Source organism: Phasianus colchicus, chromosome 3 (genome assembly GCF_987193195.1).
Source record: "Phasianus colchicus chromosome 3, bPhaCol1.hap1.1, whole genome shotgun sequence".
NCBI classification, from domain to species: domain Eukaryota; kingdom Metazoa; phylum Chordata; class Aves; order Galliformes; family Phasianidae; genus Phasianus; species Phasianus colchicus.
The window spans coordinates 22,265,333-22,288,176 of record NC_143438.1 but is presented as its reverse complement, the minus strand read 5'-3'; the positions used below and the strand labels follow the sequence as shown (position 1 = coordinate 22,288,176).

Below are 22,844 nucleotides of genomic sequence, written 5' to 3'. Positions count from 1 at the left end.
ACATATATATACATATAAATGTGTATGTATGTGTGTATACAGATACTTATAGATAATGTACACTTAATATGGATACAAGTGAAAATTGTAACTGTTTAGTTCTCCTTTCTGCATGACATCCTGACATATGCTTCAAAATTCCTGTCCTTTTCTGGTTGGAAGATTGGCAATTTTTTTTTATTATTCTACTCTGTGAGAGTAGAATATAGCTGAGTTTGAATCTCAAGAATTTGATCCAGGCTTACCATTTTTGGCTGGAAGTCAAGCGAGTAACATCCTAGTTCCTAGGAGATGAATTAAAATAAATCACCCATGAAGCCCAATTCTGTTTCTTGCTTCTATTTATTCTATTGGGAATAAGACTACTTATTAAAAATCACCATGGATACATGATCCTTATAATCCTGTGAGTCTTATTCTGATTGCTTTGCTGCAGAAAGTTAACCAATACGATGCCCAAACTTGGAGAAATTGTTATGGAGGTAAAAATGAGATTAATATCTTCAAAGCATTGGGAGAGGAAGAGAAAAAATCTTATGAGATCTCAGGTGCTCTGCCAGAGACTGGATAACAAGTTGGCATCAAGGTAGAATAAGATATTTGGACTAGTGCCATTCATTTTCATACTTGCATGACTGGGGGTTCTCTCCTGAGAGCTATGAAATTGCTGTACAGTTTTGCAGATTTCTTCCTATTCTTCCTCCCCTCAGAGTACTGAGCAGAGATGGCTGTTCTGCTTCAAATTAAGTTTAATTGCACTGTCTCTCTGTGGAAAAATATCTGTTTTTACAGAGTTTTCCATCTGGATCCACGTGTTGTCCAGGGGACCCTATGGCTGTGGGAAGAGAGAAAGCTGCCTTGCACGTGTTGTTCATGCTTGCTGAAGGACGAATTAGCCTGCTGGAGATCTAAAGTTCAAAGTGTTCATTCAGATAGAGTTCTTGTATTCTTCCCCCTGAGCTGGTCAAGGCAGGGACTTGAAACCAAACCTCACGTTTCACACTATGCTGCCTTCTCAGACCCCTCAGCAGTGACTGTAGCAAGAATTGCTGCTTCTCTCCCTAAGTTCCACAGCAAAGAATCATAGAATCATAGAATATCCCAAGTCGGAAGGGGACCCTAATGATCACTGAGTCCAGCTCCTGGCTCGACACAGGACCACACAAAAGTCAAACCATAAGAAGCACACCTTTAAATCAAGCACAGCTGTTTTGACCCAATCCCCCACTGGCAGACAGTGGGGCAGTGGGTGCTTTCTCCTCAGTGAGATCTGCAGTGCTTGGGGGCATTTTGCAATAGTAGAGGGAAAAAAACTTCCAATCTGAAAACTGGCTAAGATGTCTTTGGAAAGGGTGGAGAAACAGTTCAGAAGTAATTGCCAAGGTGCAGAGCTTTTTCACAGAGGCCTGTGCATACCTCAACAAAAGCCTTTATTCAACAACTAGCATGATTGCTGTGGACAGCTTGTTTCTACTGGTAAAGTGGTCAAATCCATGCTCTGATTTGTATCAACATGTCCTTGCAGTGACAATATGAATATAGTCTCTGCTTTTCCGCTGTTTATAAGCATGGATTTGACCCTCTGAAACTTGGTGGCATTCAGTACTTCGGGTGCCTCGAATGCTGTTTAGTGCATTTCCTGGGCTGCCTACTGCCTGGCTGTAGATATTCAGTGATCAGAAAGGGAAGATGAAGAGAGTCTTCACTTAAGTAACCAGAGATGCCTTTTGTATAGGCATGTACCACTGCCACCACCTTTTACTGATAAGAGCTTTCAGTAGAAGGTAGTACAAATGATTGATGCTGCCTGTGTCCTTTCTGGGTCTCTCCTTAGCAGCACAGATGGGGTATCATTATGAGCTTCTCCATAAAAAAGACTGGATTAAAAATGACTTCTGGTACTGTTTAACATACTGCAGCAAATGCTGCATAGATCTGTAAATCAAGACATTTGTTCTTCATTTTCAGCAGTGCCCTTTCCCTGAACTCTTTTAATGAGGCTGAGTTGTAAGATGTTTGTATGTTATCCAGCTGGACTGGGCTTGCGATGCTCCAACTCTGGCTCTTACTACTTCCTTATTTTAAAACACTCTGTGTCAATGGATGGTGGCAGCTATACTCTTAAGGCAGCCTTGTTTCGTACAATACCACTTTAATGTTGCAAGCAGTGTAGTAGACAGGAAAATGCCTAAGCCTGGGAGTATTTTGGAATTTCTTTGTTACTGGAGTCCTTGACAGCTGTGTTTCATAAAAATGAAGGGGCACTGAAAGTACAGCCCATACATAAAAGGTAATGTATGAGCCAAAATGGCACACACAGCAAAATGTGACAGTGAAGAACAGAAGACTGCGTGCTTTATTATCTTGTTTGTCCAGTATCAGATCTCACAGGAAACATACCCAGAAATCAGTTTCAGCATATAAATGCAATTTATGCAGTTCTAGCAATATAAACAGTTACAAAAGTAGTTACAGAGGCATAGATCATCACTCCAATTTCAGATATCTTTTAAAGGAAAAAAAAAAATAAAAAAATCACATTTTCATTTGCTGAGTAACTAACATTCATATTTTCCAACTGCTCTAGATAAAACTCAAGGTGTGAATTTTTTAGAGCTTTTTAATAATTTTATGCCAATGTGGGTTGTTCAGACTGTTAGGTCAGCTATACTTCTTGACCCAATGACTCTGAATGGCTATTTATGAAGGATAAGTTAAGTATATTACCTTTTTTTTGTACGCTTTCCTGTTAAATTTAATCTGAAGCTTTGTGTAGGCCTCATCTCACTCATTCAGTGATGCTGGGCCCTTTGAGCAAGCCAGCACTGGCTTGAGAGGGGGATCACTTATGTTGTGTGCTGCTTTGCTGCTTGGTCACAGTGTTTTGCTGATGCTGCACTTCTTATCAGGGCCAGGAGAACATCTTACATCTGTGCACAACAACCAGCATCATGGAATGTTACCTGGCTTACATCAGTGGGTGGAGAGGACTTGTTGCCTGCAAAGGCCCCATGAAAAATGAGTTTGAGTCTGGTCTCCTGACCGCATATTCTTACTTGTTTTGAACAAAGAGAAGGACAGATTTCCTATATATATATTGTTAAGTTTTCTGCCCTCTCTTCCCCTCCATCAAAGTGTAAAAGTGAACATCCTCCTTATCTGGAGGAAAAAAAAATGTAGCCTAGAATGAAAACAAACAAGCAATTTTTACGCCCCCTTTTCATCAAATGTCAGTGGAAATAGAAATTATTCACATTCCTAGGTTAGATATACATCTTGACCCAGTGATACAGAATAACTATTTACAGCTGAGATGCAAAATCCTGTTGCTTCTCAAGAGTACATATTTACCTTGCATGTAAAGCACTGTTTAAACTTTACAGTTTGCAGTGATGGAGAGTTTGCAGAGGTGGATAGGATTAATAATCACCAGGAACATACTGCACCAACTTATTCTAGTTTCTGATCAGAAAGTGGATCCTGCTAATATCACAGACATCTCTCAGAAATATCGTGCAAAAGTAAGGGTTATAGGAATCTGTACAATAATTTTCAAGATCAGCAATGCAGCGCTGATCTTTGTAAAGCATTTCAGAGCTCTAAGGTTGCTGATCTTACAAGGCAGGATGGAAAATAACAGCTCTGCCATGCACTCCCATTGTCTGTGGATAACCATCCATTGAGAATGGGCACAGATACCTGAATGGGAATGTCAGGTAGTGTAAAGAAAGCAGAATGACATTTTCTCTTTCTTTTGTGTGTGTGTGTCTGTGTGTGCATGTGTGTGCATTTGTGTGCGTGTGCCTTTCCAGTAGTAAATAAGAAATAGGAAGAACACCCTTTTCTGAGATCTCATTACTTTTAACTGACTCCAGACTTTGTTTCCTGGTCTAACAACTGTCTCCTTAGCACAAGAAAGTTTATGTGCCCAAAGTCACTCTCCTCTTGCTCCCTTGTCCTGCCTATTTATTATCAGAACTGTCAACTGCTTGATAACTGCATATGAGGAAAGACAGGCCTTGATATTTTCTTAGGCATTAGTCTGAAGTTGATTTACAAAGTGCTGATTGAAAGTCAAGTTGTAATTTTATCTTGCTGTAATCAAATATCTAAATAATTGTTGCATGCTTTGTGGCTGAATAGTAAGACTTTTTTTCCATGTGCTTAATCACACGCACTGAATCTTTGTGAGCCCAGTGGTGCATTCTGCTCCATAGCATCGTGCTAAGATGCTTGTTACAGGGAGGCTGTAAACCTCAGAGATTTAGAGAGGGGCAGCACTGTTGTGCCTCATGAATATAAAGAATATGCTTTCAATAATCTTCTAAATAATATTTAAAGGTTGTTAAAGCAGTCTGAGGATAGTGATGTTCAGCTAAACAGGGTTAATTGCTCTCAGTCTGGTGGGTGGTCATTTACAACTGTACAGCTTCTTTCCCCTGGCCATTAGACGTTGATATGCATCCACGTTTACCACTGATGCTGATGTATTCTATCTGCTGCTTGGTAAAATGGGTGTATTTCTGGTAAGTGAGGATCATAATGGAATAACTGTAGACGTCATACAGTTGGGCTGCATATGAAACACATGATTTTTGAAGAAAAAAATGTTAAATAGGAGGTTAAACAAACCCTGGTTCAGCATTCTTTGATCCAACTGCTAACCTCATTTGTAATGCCAGCAAACTCTCTATTTTTCTTGGTTTATTGGAAGGGAACTGTATTGGAAAAGACTGAAGATGTGGTTGAAAGTCCCAGCTAAACTTCACTCCTGTAAGTAAAAAATCTAGTACTTAGTATTCATTTGAATATATAGAATTGGAGGCAGATGCTGAAGATTAACTTTTGCTGAGCATCTGTAAGCGCTACTGTGTAGTTCTTTGAGTGAAACTGCAAAATTATGCTTAGTGCTGGTGGCATTTTGTAAAGACTGAGTTCTGGCTTAGCACTGCTTTTTGTAATTATCTTCAAAGGAAAAATCACAAGGAAAAGCATTAGCTAAATTTTGAAAACATCACACATGAAAATAAAATTTGGTACTTAAATAGAGGAGAGGAAACTCCTGTCTCTTCTGTAATACTGCAATTAAACATTAAGTTATATCTGTATTACCAAATTACCAATAATATCACCAAATTATTCTGAACAAATTTTAGAACTACTCTTTTTCTAATCAAGTATGATAGCAAATAGTTGTTTGCTGATCACTAAAAATAGGAACATGACTGAAACAAATATCCAGGAGAAACAGTAAAAATGGTCTGACAGGCAGGAAATTTCAAATTCTGAGGTTTTCATTTGTGGATTTGCTCAATGCTATAAATAACATAAATAAAATCTAATGATTGCTATAGTGCTCCAGCTGGAAAATCACTCAGAGCACCCAAAATATCAGCTAACTGCAAATGAGCAAAAGAATTTATGGGAAAACACTCCAGAAGCTCAGTAGATGAAGAGCTAATAGCACAGATCATCTTGCAATGATGTACTGTGGCAAGCTTGTGGGCAACCTTCTCAACATCAAAAAAAAAATCCATAAAGATTTTTCAAAGATCTTTCTTATTTAAAAAAAATTACTCTTGGCCTTTTTGGCCTTTTTTTTTTTTTTTTTTTAAGAAAATTTTGGATTCTCCATGTGTTTGCTATGGAAAAAATGTTGAAATGTTGAGAGCAGCTCTCTTCTCTACCACTACTGATTCCGACTCCCAGTTCCCACTGCTGACATACTGATTACAAGAGACTCAATTCTTTTTTCTCCCATCCACAACTCTTCTGTTCTCTGTATGGCAACACTGTAATACTTTGTCAGGTTAGTAACTAATGGCAGTTTCTTAACTACTGAGTGCGCAAGGTTAACTTATCAAAATAAAGCATGCTAATGAGAAACATTTAAACATATAAATTTAAAGAACTCATTCTGAATACCATGACAACGCATAAAATAAACTGGCATTCAGTTTTTAATTAATGTTTCAGATAGTTTTTGCTCCTTGTAAACGTTCAGTTCTTCTACCCTTAATCATCTGAAGTCAGTAATGTCTTAAGAAGCCAGAGAACAAAAACTTGTATATAGTTTTAGGACTCTTTCAGGGCTTTTCTCACTAACATGAGAATTCAAAAATGGAAGGATAGATTGTTTTTGTAAAAAATTCTAGCACTGGTGCTTTAAATAAATCCAAACACTTTGAGGTTATGATTAAATTGTGAGTTGACAACTTATGAAAATGAGTATTCATAGAAAATGAGTTCACTTGAAACTGAGCATCGTGTGGTAATGATCTCATATGATTTAATTTCTTTGACCTCACTTCTTGCTCAGCCACCAACCTCCAGGATTTTTTGCAAACCTGATTTTTTTTTCTAACTAACTGGCCTCTGACAGAAGTGATAATGAAAGCAGTTAATAAAATAAGACCTCTCAATCAAAGGACCCCCAGTGGTCCTTTGTAGTCACTTGCTCCTTGGTGCAGGTGCTAAGAACTGAGAACTCCATGAGCATTCTTCATTCCCACTGGTATTATTTATTTCCTTGGCCAAATCTGTGCTCTTGGTCTAATCTAACAAGGCTTCTGGAACTCCTGAATACAGGCTGGCTTGAGGAGACGTTTACAGGTGTTGGACCCAATTTATAGAAATTTGTCATCCTTCAGATTCCCAAATCTTGTTAATCCCTGCAGAAGAGCCTTCTGTTTCCTGCCCTATTGAGCACCACCTTCAGTAGCACTGTGTTGCAAAGTCTGTTTGATATTTAATCACAACCTAAAGGATAATATTTTTAATTTTCACAACTTTCCATTGTTGTAATGATATAGTTGCTAAACACAGATCTACAGATAGGAAATGCAGCTTCTGCAGTGTGTAACAAATATAACTCAGAATTTTCAAACTTTCATAGTCTTTAAAAAGGTCTTGGAAAGTTAGTGAACCAGTTTAGAGCTTCCTCTTACATCTGTTAATATTTGAGAGATTGTTCCAAAAAAGGAAGGTCCTTTTAACAGAGACATGCATTTGATTAATAAACGTAGCATAAGAGCAGCACAAGCTATGATGTCTCAGACCAGTGCCTGAAAACTTAGTACAAGCAGGTTCAAAGGGATTTGCTGTAGTTTTTCAGGCATTCAAAATGTTCTATTTAAGCAAAATTACTTTATTTTCTTACATCTGTCTTTAATAAAGTTCTAAGATGGCTGCCAAGCAGAAGCTTCATCTTTATCCAGCTGGATACACCTAAGCTTTCTTAGCTTGAGTAAAAAATCCTTCTCATCACGTGAACCAAAACTGACTGAAATGTGCGCATTTGGAACTATAAATCAAAACGTCCATGTACAGATGTTCTCAGCCTGGAGGCATAATTGCAAAGGAGCTTGATTCCAGGAGGAGCTTTCACTTATACCTGAAAATGTTCAGAGACGCTTTACATCTCCATACTGTAAAATCGTAGAATCTGGATGAGTGACTTGTTCATTACAATATTCTAATATGTTTCAGAGATAGTAATTTAGTACAATGCCAGATGTAGAACAACATTCTCTAATGAAGAGATTTGAGGTGATGAATTCGTATGGAAAGAGTTTATGTTTTAAAACACAGAATATTCTCTTTAACTCTTTACAGCACCTGCTGGGAGCAGCCAGAGCTTTCTTGAGGAAGAAAAGTGATGTTACCAATATTCCAAAAGAGAAAGTTAGATTCAGATGAGCTGGACTTCCAGCAGCTGGAAGAGATGGAAGTAGGCTCTGAGCTTATGCCTCATCCATTTCTAGGTTGCTACGAACCCCAGAAAACAGACAGAGGGAGATATTCTCATGATTTTGTACTACATTACAGTTTTATTTCAGTGATACTTGTCCACATTTAAGTTTTGGAAGGTAAGAGCTCAGCCATTTTTATCATGTTGAGCTTTGTACTTTGATGGCTGCCAGGAGCTTGCTCCAAGGGATTCTGTCTCACTGTTCAAGGATGGCACATTTCATCTTAAAATATGAGTTCTGTCCCACAGGAACATGGTGTGATTTTAGGGATGACTGGAAGGTGAGGCTGGTTCTTTAGACTTGAAGAAAAAGGCAGAGCTGAGATGGGTCACACAAAATAAATGTGAATGGCAGGCTATGACAAAATGTACTAGTGTAATGGTAGTTTTGCATAATTTCTCTAAGTTGTTATAAATAAAGAGAATAATTCTGTCATTATTTGATTTCTATATTTGAATAAAGTGTCTCATGACAGATTTTTCAAGAAGAGTGTGTGACATGAGAGATATTGGCACTCACTAGCAACCAGAATAAAAGGACCCCTATTTTTACCCTCATATATTCACATAGAAATTTGAGGGGATATTAGTCAAGACTTTGAAAAGAAATACTTTTTTATCTTTCCTTTCCTGAAGCCAATGAGTAATTAAATTGAAGCCTTGTCCCATGGCAATGAAGAATTGCTGAACTGAAAGTGGGCAGTGAAATTGGCCATTTATAAAAAAAATAAAAATAATTAATTATGTTTAAGAATAAATAACAGAAGAAACTGTGTTGTGGTATAGTTTACCAGTTACTCATGTTTCAGAAATAGAATAAATACCACAGTCAAAGGTTGTGACACCTAAGAGACTTAAGTGAAGATTTTGGTTTACAAGTAGTGTTAAACCAGTCACATGTTTCTTGATACGTATTTCTTGATATTACCTCACTTAGCATTTTCTAAAGTAGTATGGAGCTGTGAGATTAATATTTCTAAGTATGGATATGAGACTTTTATACACTTGAATCATCCTCCTGGCCTGGGATGGGTGAATTTATTGTTCGCTTTGTGCATGAGAGGGGTTTGCCCAGAAAACTGCAGTGTGCAAACTATGCGTAGTTTCTGCAGAGCTGCATGCCCCTCGGGTTGTAACAGCCAACATCTTAAACTTCCTGAAACACAGCTCTCTTTTGCCATCCTGCCCTTAGCAAATGAATTTCAAAAACCCTGGTAGCCAGATCTGAGGTAGCAGGGCAGAGGGACTCACTGGGTTCCAGTTCCTCAATGAGATTTCATAGGGGAACACAGGGACTCTGTACCACCATCTAAGCTTCTACTAGAAGAAATAAAAAAACAAATTGATGGGCTGCTCAGTCTGACTACTGCTACATTGCCAGCCAGGAGAACTGATGAGAAAAAACTTTAGAAAAGCCAGTTATTTTGGGGAGTCTTGGCAACTGTGCGCTGCTCATGACATTAAAATGTCTTGGTATCCTGTCATACCATTTTAAACCTGGAAATTATAGGGCACAGGTGGATTTCATGTATGTGCTAGTATGGGGGGCAGCAAAATGGGACCTGGTGTTCATTTAAATCATGGGCTTCTAATGAAATGTTTTAGCAATGAAAGTGCTAATGGAAGTTCACATGGTTCTTATAGCTCTGTCTTGAAAAATGAAACCCAATCTTTCATGCTTTTCACATCTCCATTGCATTGAAAGACTTCTCATTTTAATCATGAAATAGCTTAGTTATATTTTATACTGTTTGCTTGCCTTCTTTGGTTAGAATAGATAACTTTCAAATAGCCATGAACAGAAAGCTCCTTGAAGCTAAGGAATGACTCTCAGAACTCTCCACAATTTTCTGTACAGTATGTGGGCCTTCAAAGGTAAGCTCTTTTCTGTTACATGGTCTGAGTGGACCAAAACTGTAAATTGGCACATATATACAACATTGATGGAGAGCTAGCCCACTTCAGGAGTAATATAATCTAAAGCAATTCTGAACTTCAAAAATTGAAATGCAGCCACATTAATTACATCTGTAGTCACAAAATGCAAGGCAGTGCTCAGAGGACACAGAGAAAAAGGAACTACATCCAACTCCACAATTATCCCTACAAAGCTATTTCTGTTTTGCTTTCGTTTTGTAAGTTTAAAGGTGATATCTCTAAGATGGTGAGATTTCCTCCCAGTATTTAAATGCAAAATAAAAGTGAGCTGTTTTATTTAGAGGAAATATACACCTGATCACTTGTCATGATTTCTGTTTTTCCTTTGATTCTTTCTGCATTGCGTTTTCTTCTCTTTTTTCTATAGCCACTAGCTTGGGACGATTCTAGCTGAGTAATTATTAAATTGGATTCCTGTCTTGCTTGGTTTGAACATAAATTCCTTAGTGCAATTCAGGGACTGAACTAGCTACTGACTTTAAATTTTGCCGAAGAAACTTGCCAGCCTTCAATCTTGTGCAACCTTCCCTCTCAGAGGGCTGATCTGCCATCCCTGTATAAACTGAACCAAAACCAAGCCAAAAAAAAAAAAAGAAAAAAAAAAAGATACAGTCAGTGAAGAGGTCAGAAAGAAATCTAGTCAATCAACCTACATCTGGAGTCTCAAATCCAAGCTGACGTGTTTAACAGCCTAGCACATGACATGGTACAGCTTATATCCTGGCTTAGCTCTTATGATGGGATTCTAAGAAACACTTTATGTTTTCAAAGTGGATTTCTCAAAGCAAACCGTTGTCATGTTGAGACACAAGACAAAGCTCTCAAATAGACAATGTTTTGATTCTGCAATACCCTGCGTCAGCTTGTGCCACTGAAAGTTAAAAGCAAACTCCGCCTCTTTTCTCAGAGTCATCTATGGCACTCTCTAAACACATACAACTCACAGCAAAACGTGGTATCATGGGGATGTAATAGGCTCCACAGGACAGTTTGCTGATATACACCTATGGTTCTTCATCTGGTTCAAGAAATGTAACTCTGATTTCTGAATGTTTGGAGAGCATTGCTAGTCTTAATAAAAAGATTGCTTAAGGCATCCTGTTATTTTGAACAGCCATTACAGGAATGTAAATTAGTAGCGGTGAAAATGACGGAGAGAGACATTTGCAAGGAAAAAAACAGAAATCAGATGCTTGATACTCTTTGCTTGCCAGTGATTGTTGTATGCACATTCCATATTATTTTGATAATCTTCCCTCAATGACTGGAGTGAAACCAGTAAGTTAGGTAGTTTGAATGCAATGCTTTGATTAAAAAAGAAAAACAAAGGAAAAAGAAAAAGATTTTAAAAAGTTAAAAACCAGCATGAACATGCATTCTAAATATCTAAATCAAAATAAAAAAAGTTTGGAACATAAGATTTTCTTTTGTGTTATGTGCATGCTGTTGTAAAAATATATATATGTATTGTACAAGTATGAGAATCAGGAAATGAACATGACTGAAGTGACAAAGTTTGTGTAACAGGGAAAGCTACAGCAAGGTAGAAAATGTAAATGGCACAAAAGAGTATCCAGGTATATGAATGCAAAAGGTATTCCAGAATGCTAAGCATGCTAGCTTGCATTTCTGCTACTTCTTTAGAGCACATCTTCATTATTACGACAGAGCTGTGAGAAGCTGAAAGCTGATATGGTGCAGACATTGTTACTATGCTCATAAGGGGGAGGTTTTTCATGTAATTCAGCCCAAAGTCTTGTCTTGCAGAGTTTAATTACAGGTAGTTTTAACATTTTGTGAAACATGACTGGACTTGCATACATTGACTTCAGTACAGAAATTTTCACTTAAAATGATGATGAAAAGGCAAAAATTGTTACTGCAGGGAGGCACATGCAGCAGCTCTTCAGGCAGCACATTGACTTCAGGAAGTCATTGTAAAATCCCCTCTAAGTGCTGCTGAGGCTGAAAGCAGGTGTTGTGCTGACCACCTCCAGATGGTTAGTTTCTACCAAGGAAACCTGCTGTGTAGCTCTGTTCCCCTGCCACAAGCGCCCTCAGCTTTCTAGTGCAATGTGAAACTTGCAGGTACATTCAGAACAATGTTTCCATGACTAATTTAACTGTCATTAGCAGTTGTGAAATAACTGGAGGATGAAATGGGCTTAATTCTTCAATTCATCCATAAACCTTTATTTCTGAGGAATGCCACTGTGGTGTTCAAGGCCAAAGGTAGCAGGAAGGCGGGAACATTGCCTGAAGCATCCGTGTGTCTGTGACTCACGTTTGGGAGAAAAGAACTGTAGGTGCTTTTTTTAAATCAAGCAACTTCTTCCACTGTCTGAACCTAAAGCTATAGTATCTGCTGGAGTACCATGTGGATCTGCAATTGTTTCTTTTGGAAGAAAATGGAGAAAAGCTGGTGGTGCAGCTTACTATCAAGCTGATACTTACAAAAGAGCATAAGGAATGTGTTACCTAGGTTCTAGACATTACAATACTTGAATACTTAAGTAATGGAATAAAGGAGTCAACAATAAACGCTTCATTTAAATTCCTAACCTTCTGTTTTGCTGAGTAAACTCTACACTGTGTGTTTTGGAAGGAGGGGCTTGCAGCGCCCTCATGAACACTGAGACATTGCAGCAGAGTGCTGCACTGACTTGGCGGTGGCTGAACTTGGCTCCCTGCTCCTCTGTCTGCTCTGTGGTGTGATGAGGGGGTCATGTGCTGGGGGAATGGCAGCTTGGGGACAGCCGCTCCCTCCGCCCTGCTGGCAGTGCTGGGGCTGCTGCACCCCAGGGTATGGTTGGCCTTTGGGGCTGCCAGGGCATGCTGCTGCCTCAGAAACAATAAGATTTGGTTCATGATTATAAATGTGGTTTCACTCACTACCTGTAATGCCTGTAATAAGGCTATTATGCAAACATAAGAAGGAAAATATATGGCCTGAGGTTTGTTGTGACCCATCCCTGGTTTGCTGTATCTGTTAAGAATTTCAGTTCCAGCTGCAGGATGTTTCTTTACAGTTGGGGCATATACCCAGTGCTGTTTTCAGTGACCAGCCTAGAGATGGGAAAGAAAAATTCCAAAGAATTTGGCAATCACATTGGAGAATCTATTTTCAAAGTAAAAATGGTAGTTCTGAAATCTGAAAATTAGTGTATCTATTTCTTCTAAATATACTGCAACTTATATTCTACGGACTGTCTCAAGTTTGACTGAAACTAGTTTGACCAGTTAAATGGGCATTAAAGTAATAAAGTTTTTAAAAGTAGGGAATGTTAAAGACATAATGTAAATGTAGAGCCTCAAAAATGTCTCCAGTACATTTAGTATAAGTCTGCATGTTCCTTTTTGAGGATGAAGCTAGAGAAATATAGATGATAGATGTTATACTTGAAAAAACTCATTTTCCCACCTTCCTGGATGGATATCTTTGCACTTCTATTCTTCATCAAGATTGCAGAGCAGAGGAGAAGGATATTCTCACTGCTTACTAGCATCTGACTGTTGCAAGTTTGGAATAGCTCTTTCAGAAGCACTCAAAATGGCTCAGGGGTCTGCAAGCCTTACCAATATATTTGTGGTTGAAGATTGGTGACAGAGACTGAATTGGAGGGACAAAACCTAAGAAAAATATAAATTAGAAGGAAATTGTTCTGTTACCTAGGATTTTGTCACCCTGCATGTTTTTGTAGTTAGGTGTGGTGGTGTTGTCTAAAGTATTTGAAGGAGACAAAAAGTGGCTCACCATAATTGGAATGATATGTAAGGAATCTCACCTCTCTCTTTCTCTGCCGCGAGTACTCTTGGGAACTGAACAGTTAGAAAGATGTAGTTAATGAGCACCTCTAAAATTTGCATAATTTCCTATTTAGGAACTTAATTCTAGGATGCAGATTAGAAAGCTTTGGCTAATGTAAAATATTTTTTTTTAAATGCTTTTTGGGGAGTCACGCATAAAGAAACCAAGGTGATGTTACAACTCAAGATGAATAATAAGAAGGCACAGACTTATGGTTTTGGCTTATTATGTCAGGTTAGTTTTGAAGACCACAAACTACTTCTACAGAAAGTTTTTTGTAAAATTAATCCCAGTCTCTGCAAAACAGGTGTTTACCACAGAGTTCCCCTTTCCAACCATATGCCTAACAATATTGTGATTAGGATCTCGATCTGGGGCAGGCTGACTTTTTGCTGCATGTTTGTATCTGCATGTACATGTTCGTATGCTGTTTTTATTGCTTGACAGAAAGAGTATATGCAGGTAATCTGAATACAAGAGAAATGCCTTGAAGATGAGGTAGGACTCCAGCCTGTAGGAAGACTGGTATACTGAATGGGGGAGATGAGGGAAATTAAAATGGATGGAAGCATTTTTAATTTCAGCAGTCAGAATATTGAACAAACTGAATGCAAGGCTGTGAGACACATGCATCACCCTTTACTTTACACTTCCTCTGTGCTGGTCAGTTTTTAGTATAACTTCTATTTTTGTACAAATGGTGCAAAATAGCCTTAGAAGAGCTGCCAGAGATGAAACCAGAGACACAGGCAATTTTACCTATGCTACTGGGCAAGGCAGTGTTGTGTTGGCTCACTGAAAAAAGAGACATGGCAAAACCACTGTGGTTCTGATTTGAAATCTGCAATAGACAGGTATCAAATAATGCTAACTCTAAAATTGCTCAGGTAGGGACAGTGGCTTAAAGTGAATTGGAGTAATGCTATTTCTATCTATATTAGCTGGTCTGATAGAAAATATGATCTCTGCCTGCAAAGCACAGCCTCGCCTGCGGTGAGTAGAAATTTGCACAGAGCAGAGCATCATTTCCATGCTGCTTGTGGAACAGAGAAGGCACAGCACACTGGTCCAAGTTCTGCTCATGTCTTTTAGATGGCTTTACACCCAGAGAAGCTAAGGCTGTAACAGCCTAAAGAAATGAAGTGTACTTACCATGTTCAGAAGGCTACAGAACAGCTCTGCAGCACGTCCTCATACAGTGCACAGTTCGACACTGTACAGGAGTGTCTTTAGTAAAGGATAACATGCATAAAGATTACTTAATACAGCTCCTTGATGTGTGTATTTCTGCAGAAGCTCCTAAAACTAAAGTAGTGCTGGTGTCTGACCGGCCAGACTGAGTGGTGGACCTTCCATGGCTCTGTGCATCTGGTCTCAGCTGAACAGTCCTCCAAGTGAGGAGGACAAAGTCTGAAGCTTTTGATAGCTGCTATCAAAGCAACCCAAAAGATCTTCATTGCTTCTTGATCAAATAATGTTCACCTTTTATTTTTACTTAGGAATTTTGCCTAGCTAACTAGCAAAGATGAATTATGCATGTCAGGTACTTGTGGTTTCAGGTTGATGCTAATGTGAGTCGATTATTTCAGCAAAGACTTTGCCTCTGATGAACCTGCTGATAGGTTCCTTACCGATGAATTAACACATATCTCAGAGCTTAAGTGAGTATTTCACTTGGATCTTAGTCATTCTCAGGTATGAAATTTTAATTTCCTTTCAAAATAATTATCATGTGTTCATTAACTTTTATGATAACTCATTATACTTCTCAAATGAACCAGTTACTCGTGTATGAATTGTTAGATAGCCAGACACAATTTCATGTCTGCCTGCAGTGTGTTTAAATTATTATAACCCTCATAATGTCAATCTATTATAAATTGTCATCATCTACATGTGTTAATGACAAATGGCTTACATGAAAAAAGTACAGTGTCATTCCTATTTTTGCGTGGTATGTGTCCCCAGGACTTTTTAAATAACCTGAAAATAAAAGTTCCTCTTTAAATAAAGAAAAAAAAAAAGAAATTAATCAAATTAAACCTTTAGACTGGCAATACTACTCTTAGATGTCTTCTACTGGCTTTTATTTTACTGTGCAAAGATAACTGTACAATAATAAAACTAGCGTTGGCCAACTATATACACAATAAACACACTGAATTGTTAAGTTTTAAGGATTCAGCTTGAAACAACCAGAAATTCAGAGACCACAGGACATGTTTTATTGTGTGCATCTAATGAACCAATATCTTGTTATGTTCAGATACGTGCAGCTCCCATCACAAAGCTGTAGGTGAGGCACTGCATCAGCTGCCCAGCCCCTGGAGTTGCCAGCTATATAACTCCTGAGGCAGGCGAGAGATAGTCAGGGTCCTGCTTCCCACTGCCTCCCTCCCACCAGCACCACAGCCTGCCTGACCATGAGAGACTGTTCCTATCCCTTTTCTAGAACATGGGAGGGGAGGGGAGGGGAGGGGAGGGGAGGGGGGAGGGGAGGGGAGGGGAGGGGAGAGGGGAGGGGAGGGGAGGGGAGAGGGGAGGGGAGGGGAGGGGAGAGGGAGGGGAGGGGAGAGGGAGGGGAGAGGGGAGGGGAGGGGAGGGGAGGGGAGGGGAGGGGAGGGGAGGGGAGGGGAGGGGAGGGGAGGGGAGGGGAGAGGAGAGGAGAGGAGAGGAGAGGAGAGGAGAGGAGAGGAGAGGAGAGGAGAGGAGAGGAGAGGAGAGGAGAGGAGAGGAGAGGAGAGGAGAGGAGAGGAGAGGAGAGGAGAGGAGAGGAGAGGAGAGGAGAGGAGAGGAGAGGAGAGAAAAAATTAACTGCTACTGAAGTATGACGAGGCTTGAACCTGACTGAGACCTAGCATTTCTGCTCTGTTAATTCCATGTAATAACAGAGGAAAAGAAAGATGTGTGAGGATAACTGAGAGCCAACAGAGAAGCAGGTCTTTGTGGCTAAAAGACAGAGCTATTACCAAATTCTATAGAGGAGGTTGCTATAGACATCTTCTAAAATTAACTTGGTAAACTGTTGGGGTTGGTGAGATAGGAGCATTTGTGTACGTGTAAGGGGAAGCATGAAATTCTACTTTATATCTTAAGAAGTAGTAAGTTCTTCTTTTTCTTTCACAAAAGTTTCAGAAAATCTTTTGAAAATTATGTTTGGAAATCCCTTTTTTCCCCCTAAGTTCCTATGTACATGCTTGTATGAACATTTCCACTCATTTTTCAAAACAGAGATGTAAAGATAATTCAATGAAGTGTAAAGATGCAAAGCTTTCTTCAAAATATTTATTTATTTATTTACTTTGAGCAACTGGGGCTGAGGCAGCTTCTGGGATCTGCATTTCCTTTGACTTGGAGTGTTTTTAACCTGCTTTGGGAGGAATGTACATTTTACTGCTCCTGTATGCAGGTGATATGAGATAACTCATGTCTGGGAATTGGCTTGCTCCAGGGCTATTTTGGACCAACTCATCACAAGAGCCTGCATTGCCCTTTGGGCAGCAGGATTTTAGAAGGTACCTATTTCCTTCCTGAAATGTGTTTTTGGAGGTGGACTGAGCTCCTCACACTCCACATGAAGTTTAACAGGAGCTTTAGGAATTTAGCTTTGGCAATCAGATGATGGTAATTTAAAGGTGCTCATCTGTAATTTTCATCCTTTTGTGATGCACTGTTTTCTGTACTGAGGGTGGGGATAACAGGAAGTCCTTGCTTGTTCATTCTTGTGAGGGCCAGACCCTTTCATAAGATGAAGTGTTTGCTAAATGAAATTTCTAGAAAGTTATAGACACTTAAGAAAACTAATGGGCCAGACAAACCATTACTGACAGAAGAGAGAGAGGGAAAGGTGTTAATTGTAGGAACTTGACCATTACAGAAGAACAGTTGAAATATAGAACGTGGAAATAATATTTTCTTACCCAAACTGCAAGTACATGCTTCCTCTATTCCAGGGACCCACTGCTATCCTATCATCTCAATCTTCAAATGGTATCTTTGAATTGTTCTTACTGCTATGTAATGGTCTTATGGACATTAAGTCTTTTTTTGATTTTTTTATCCCAGGAAATCCTGATTATCATGAACATTCCATTTTCAAAGTACTTAACATGCTCTAGGTGAGCTGTAGATGTGGTAGTTTGTAATGCAAATACTGCCAGATTATTTCAATGAGAGAGATACCTGTGCCAGCTCTTCATTCTCTTCTTGCTTTCTAGAGGAGAATGGAAACTTCAGGATAAGCAAAATGACTGGTTTTTAGGAACTTGAGAAATCTTGTTCCTCTTTAGACATCCTCTGTAGTGCTCACTGGGTCTGTTTCTTCCTCTTTAAGAAGAACACTGCAGCTAAAGAATACTAAGCACACTGACAAGTAGATGAAGTCTTTTATGACTTTGGAGTGGTATTTAACTTTGATTTTCAGAAACACTGATCTGCCAACTTGTTCATCACAGCTCCCTGAAAATAACTGATATATTGCTGCTTCTTATATCAAAGCTTCTAGATTGTCTCTAGAGATTTTTCCATCAAACAGTGAAGAGACACAGCTGCCAAACCCTGTTCCATTTTGCAGGAATGGTGCTTGGCACCAGCATTTTTGAGAACCCTCCTTTCGAATATACCTATTACAGAGTGCTTACCTGGTAGCTTCTGGTGCTAAGAACCACTATGGGACAGTGGCAGTGCAAATAACTGAAGGCATACTTGGCTATAGCTTATAAAAGTAAGTAGTTGTAGACAAATTTTCTTCAAGGCTTGTCATTCACATTTTTTAACTATTGTCATCCTCCTTTTTGATAGATTTTATCTCTTTGGCAGGGGAAGCAAAGAAGTCATCACTCTTCCAAGAGTTATTGTACAGGTAGTAATGTAGGGTAGACTTAACACTGTATGCATAGAGGCCTTAGTGATTTAATGTAGTTTGCCATTTCACTTTTGAGACATTGCACTGAGATATTTTCTCAAGGAGTTTTATTTGAATAAATGTCACTGTGGCACTTTTCTTTCTCCCTTCCTCCTTTTCTCTTTCTCTCTGCTTCTTTTACTTTGAATGCCTGTTTTCATAAACCCACCACTGCTTAGACAACAAAGTGACCTGATTGGCAGCAAAGCTGAATGACTTGGATGAAGAGACTAAAACCAGTGTTGTACACTTAAGACAGGACAATAATTCCTTGTGAATGTTTTCAAGAATGTTGGCATCCAGCCTTCATATGGCATCAGGCAGTATTGTCCCTGCTGTGCCTTGGTCTATGTGCTAGGCATCTTCCAGGTACAGCTGCTTTTCTGAATGCTTTCTAAGGTTTGCTTTCTACCTGATGCTCCAAGAGGCTGCTATGGACAATGCAGAGCTGTCCTTCAGGCAGGGATAAAGTGGGACAGGGACCAGAGCAGCATCTGCCTGTGACTGTGGAATACATGGGACTCTGATTGGAGAACATAACGTAGAGCTTCTTTATGACACTGGGGTTGCATGTTGGCCTGGTATAGTTGTGACGAAGGCTTTTAAATAGGGAGAAGATTCAGGATTTGGTGTCGTAAGGACTGAATCTGTTCTGCTATAAAGTCCATTATGTTCTGTTATGGCAGTCCATTTGTAACTGTAAATATTTACATTTAAATAGCGTAATGATAGTCTCCATCTTCTCCACTCTCTCGAGCCAGCTGGCTGTGATGCAAATTGAGACTCAGCGATTTCACATCTTACCTCCGAGCAAAGACAGTGCATGTTTCTGATCATAGGTTGGGAGCACTTTTCTCATATGAATGCTTCTCTGCTTATTAAATGTCCTTTGGCATATGCATTCTCTAGCTAGCTTTATCTGCAGTTGAAAGCTTTTTTTTTTTCCTTTTTTTTTTTTTTTTTTTGGCAGGGAAAAAGTAAATCTTTGAGAGTTCCTATACAAAGAATAGCAAAATCTGGAAAAATACAGAATATGTAGCAAATAAAATTAGGCTTCGCTGGGAAACAAGTACAGGCTTAATTAGAGATTGCAAATTCAGATACACACGTGAATTCAGTATAAATTTCTGATCCTGCTGACTTGAAAAAAGTCCTTTCAAATATTTTGGCTTTAACTATACATAAATAGTAAGCTGGAATAATATTTTTGGAGTATCAAGAAGTCTAGAAAACAACTAACATCCATATTGTTCCCCTAAATAGCTAAAGACCTGGCATCTCTGCCTTGAAGGTAGAGATTAGGTTGCTCAACTGCAGCTCTGTGGAAGTTAATCCTTTTAGTGGCATTACCCATAAAACCTCAGACAATAAAGTAGTGTTTTAGCAATATTAGATTACCACCTTACAGGGCTGTGTGCTAACCCTTCAACAATACTGGCAAATTCTTCTTCTTGAGAAAGGTCTCTGCTGGAAAACTATTGAGAAGCAGCTGGTTCTCATTGATATTTATAATAATTTACTATATAGTGTACTATGAGCTCGTCTATACTCAGAATTTTGGAAAGTGTGAGAAAAAATAAGGCCTACAAGACTATTTACTTTATAAAAACAGAAATTGAGAATGATTCATCTCCACTTGGAGAAGCTCTTACATATTTGTTTAGCAGTATTGTGAAAAAATTTCCTTTTCAATTGTTTTCAAATAGCGTGAAGCAAGGAAATTATGGTTTTGTTAACCTTTTGCTGAGGATGAACAACACCTTTGTTTTAGTACATAGATACTATCTTTTAGGCAATCCTAGGGATTTTCAAGTCCATGAGGGAAGCAATGTATCTGCAAGCATTTCCTGTTTTAATAGATTCAATTTGCTTCCAGGAACTGTGGAAGTTTTTAAATATTCTTAGTGAAGACTCCCACACGTAGGGTATATAAATACTGATATAGTTACACGTGCTCAACAATTGTAACCATATCAGCTCTACTAAGCAGCCAAACCGTGCACCTGATGCTTGAAAACATGGGTGAAAGCATGCACTCCTCTTTTTCCTCTCTACTTTTTATTGCATGATATCATGCAGTACACATCATTCAGAAGTACTCATGTTACTTTAGCTGCCTTGCTGAGGGGCAGATATCTTGCTGTCGTTTGTTCTCAGCACTTCTGATCTGTATCGATTTCGCTGTGCGTGACCATGAGGTGTGATGCGGCTGAGGTCCTCGTTGTGTGTGATGCCCTTTTCTTGATGGTCTTGAAGCAGGATTGTCCATTGGGGATGTGGCAGTAGTTCTGGGGCTGCAGTGCTGTGGGGCTGAGTGGGGTGGCAGCCTGGCAGCAGCGGTGCTCATCACGCTGGGTGTGCTTGGCTGCTAGCAGCCAACCCAGTGGTTGCAGTCCCTGTTTCAGGAGACTGAATTGGTTTTCCTGTAACTCAGTTGATCTGCTTTTGATTCTCCTGGTGATAAACACTTTGAATAACCACCTCTTTCTTTTTTCTGTTACAGAGCTCCAACATGGGAGGCAAACTGAGCAAGAAGAAGAAGGGGTACAGTGTCAATGATGAAAAAGCTAAAGACAAAGACAAGAAGGCTGAAGGAGCAGCAACTGAGGAAGAGGAGACTCCAAAGGAGGCTGAGGATGCCCAACAAACCACAGAGACCACAGAAGTGAAGGAGAACAACAAAGAGGAGAAGGTCGAGAAGGATGCTCAGGTCGCTGCCAATAAGACAGAAGAAAAAGAAGGGGAGAAAGAGAAAACAGTGACCCAAGAAGAAGCCCAGAAAGCAGAACCAGAGAAGTCAGAGGCTGTTGTTGATGCGAAAGTAGAGCCACAGAAGAACAACGAACAGGCACCCAAGCAAGAGGAGCCAGCTGCAGCCTCTGCTCCTGCTGCCAGTAGCGAAGCACCCAAAACTTCTGAGCCTAGCAGCGATGCAAAAGCTTCCCAGCCTTCAGAAGCCACAGCTCCCAGCAAAGCAGATGACAAGAGCAAAGAGGAAGGGGAAGCCAAAAAGACTGAGGCTCCCGCAACGCCTGCAGCCCAAGAAACTAAAAGCGAAGTGGCCCCAGCTTCAGACTCAAAACCTAGCAGCAGCGAGGCTGCACCTTCTTCCAAGGAGACCGTAGCAGCCACAGCAGCACCTAGTTCCACTGCCAAGGCCTCGGACCCATCAGCCCCACCAGAGGAAGCGAAACCTTCTGAAGCCCCAGCGACTAATTCGGATCAAACCATAGCAGTGCAAGATTAAATTGGACAGCCTGTTGAAACAACCACTTAAAACAACCTGTGTCTTTTTTTTATTTTTTCAGCTATACTAACTCGTTTCAGATCTGAAATAACAAAAAGTATTGCCCAGAAAGAGAAGGAAAAAAAGGAAAAAAATGAAAAGGATGTCCCATCAAGTTGGGAGGGAGGGAGGGGGGAGAATCCAAATAGTATTTTTGTGGGGAAATATCTAATATACTTTCTGCCAACTTGACACAAGTCCTGGATTAAAAAAAAAAAAAAAAAAGTAAAATAGATGGATGTCTGAAAGTACAGCACATCTTTTGTATCTGAACTGCTGTAAATGCACTCCACCAATGTATCAAAATCTTCTTTTTGTTCTGTAATGGGGTTTGGGAGTGATGCGTTTGATTCTGCCCACTGGGTTTGTGCCAAGGCAATCAGATCTTTATGAAAGCAGTATTTTCTGTGGTTTTTTTATTTACAGCCTTTCTTATTTTGATATTTTTTTTATGCAGTGGATGAATGCCAACTTTCAGACAAAACCCACTTAGCTGTCCACATATTTCTCAATGCCAATCCTCCAATTCTTCCTCTCCAAATATTTTTTGGGAGTAAAAAGCATTCTCATCCTACTTAGCCTTCCTAGATTTCTCATGACGAGTTAATGCATGTCCGTGGTTGGGTGCACCTGTAGTTCTGTTTATTGGTCAGTGGAAATGAAAAGTCTGCGTTCATTGCAGTTCCAGTTTCTCTTCCATTCTGTGTCACAGACACCAACACACACTCATTGGAAAACAAATGAAAAAAACAAAATGTACAATGGATGCATTGAAATTATATGTAATTGTATAAATGGTGCAACAGTAATAAAAGTTAAATAATTTAAAAAATATAAAAGTGTAAAGACTGATTAAATCTCCACTTTCACTTTAGGAATTTGGCAAAGGAAATCCTTACATCCAGAGCAGAAGCATTACATCTGGGGCTGCTCACTCTCCTATTTATAGCAAAGTAGAGGTAAAAAAATACTGTCAGCCTCACAATCCCAGAATCATGCTGCCATAAACTCCTGCTTGAGCAGCCACAAGCATTCACAGGTGAGGCTGGAAGTGGCAAATGGACAGCACCTCTCATACATGTTTCATTCCAGGCACCAATGCTGTTTCAAAGAGCCAGAGGCATGCTGGCTGGCTTTTAACTGCAAGTAAGACAGTGGA

The 22,844-nt window shown here is 39.5% G+C and overlaps 1 protein-coding gene across 1 annotated transcript in view; it reads left to right on the top strand.

Annotated features, from left to right (window-relative positions):
- Nucleotides 1-22,524, top strand: part of BASP1 (brain abundant membrane attached signal protein 1) — a 48,043-nt gene extending 25,519 nt beyond the window's left edge. Inside the window, exon 2 of the mRNA XM_031589236.2 lies at nt 20,903-22,524. Within this exon, the coding sequence (XP_031445096.1) occupies nt 20,912-21,646 (735 nt within the window). The 5' untranslated portion in view covers nt 20,903-20,911 and the 3' untranslated portion in view covers nt 21,647-22,524. The remainder of the gene's footprint in view (nt 1-20,902) is intronic.
- The last annotated feature ends 320 nt before the right edge of the window (nt 22,525-22,844 follow it).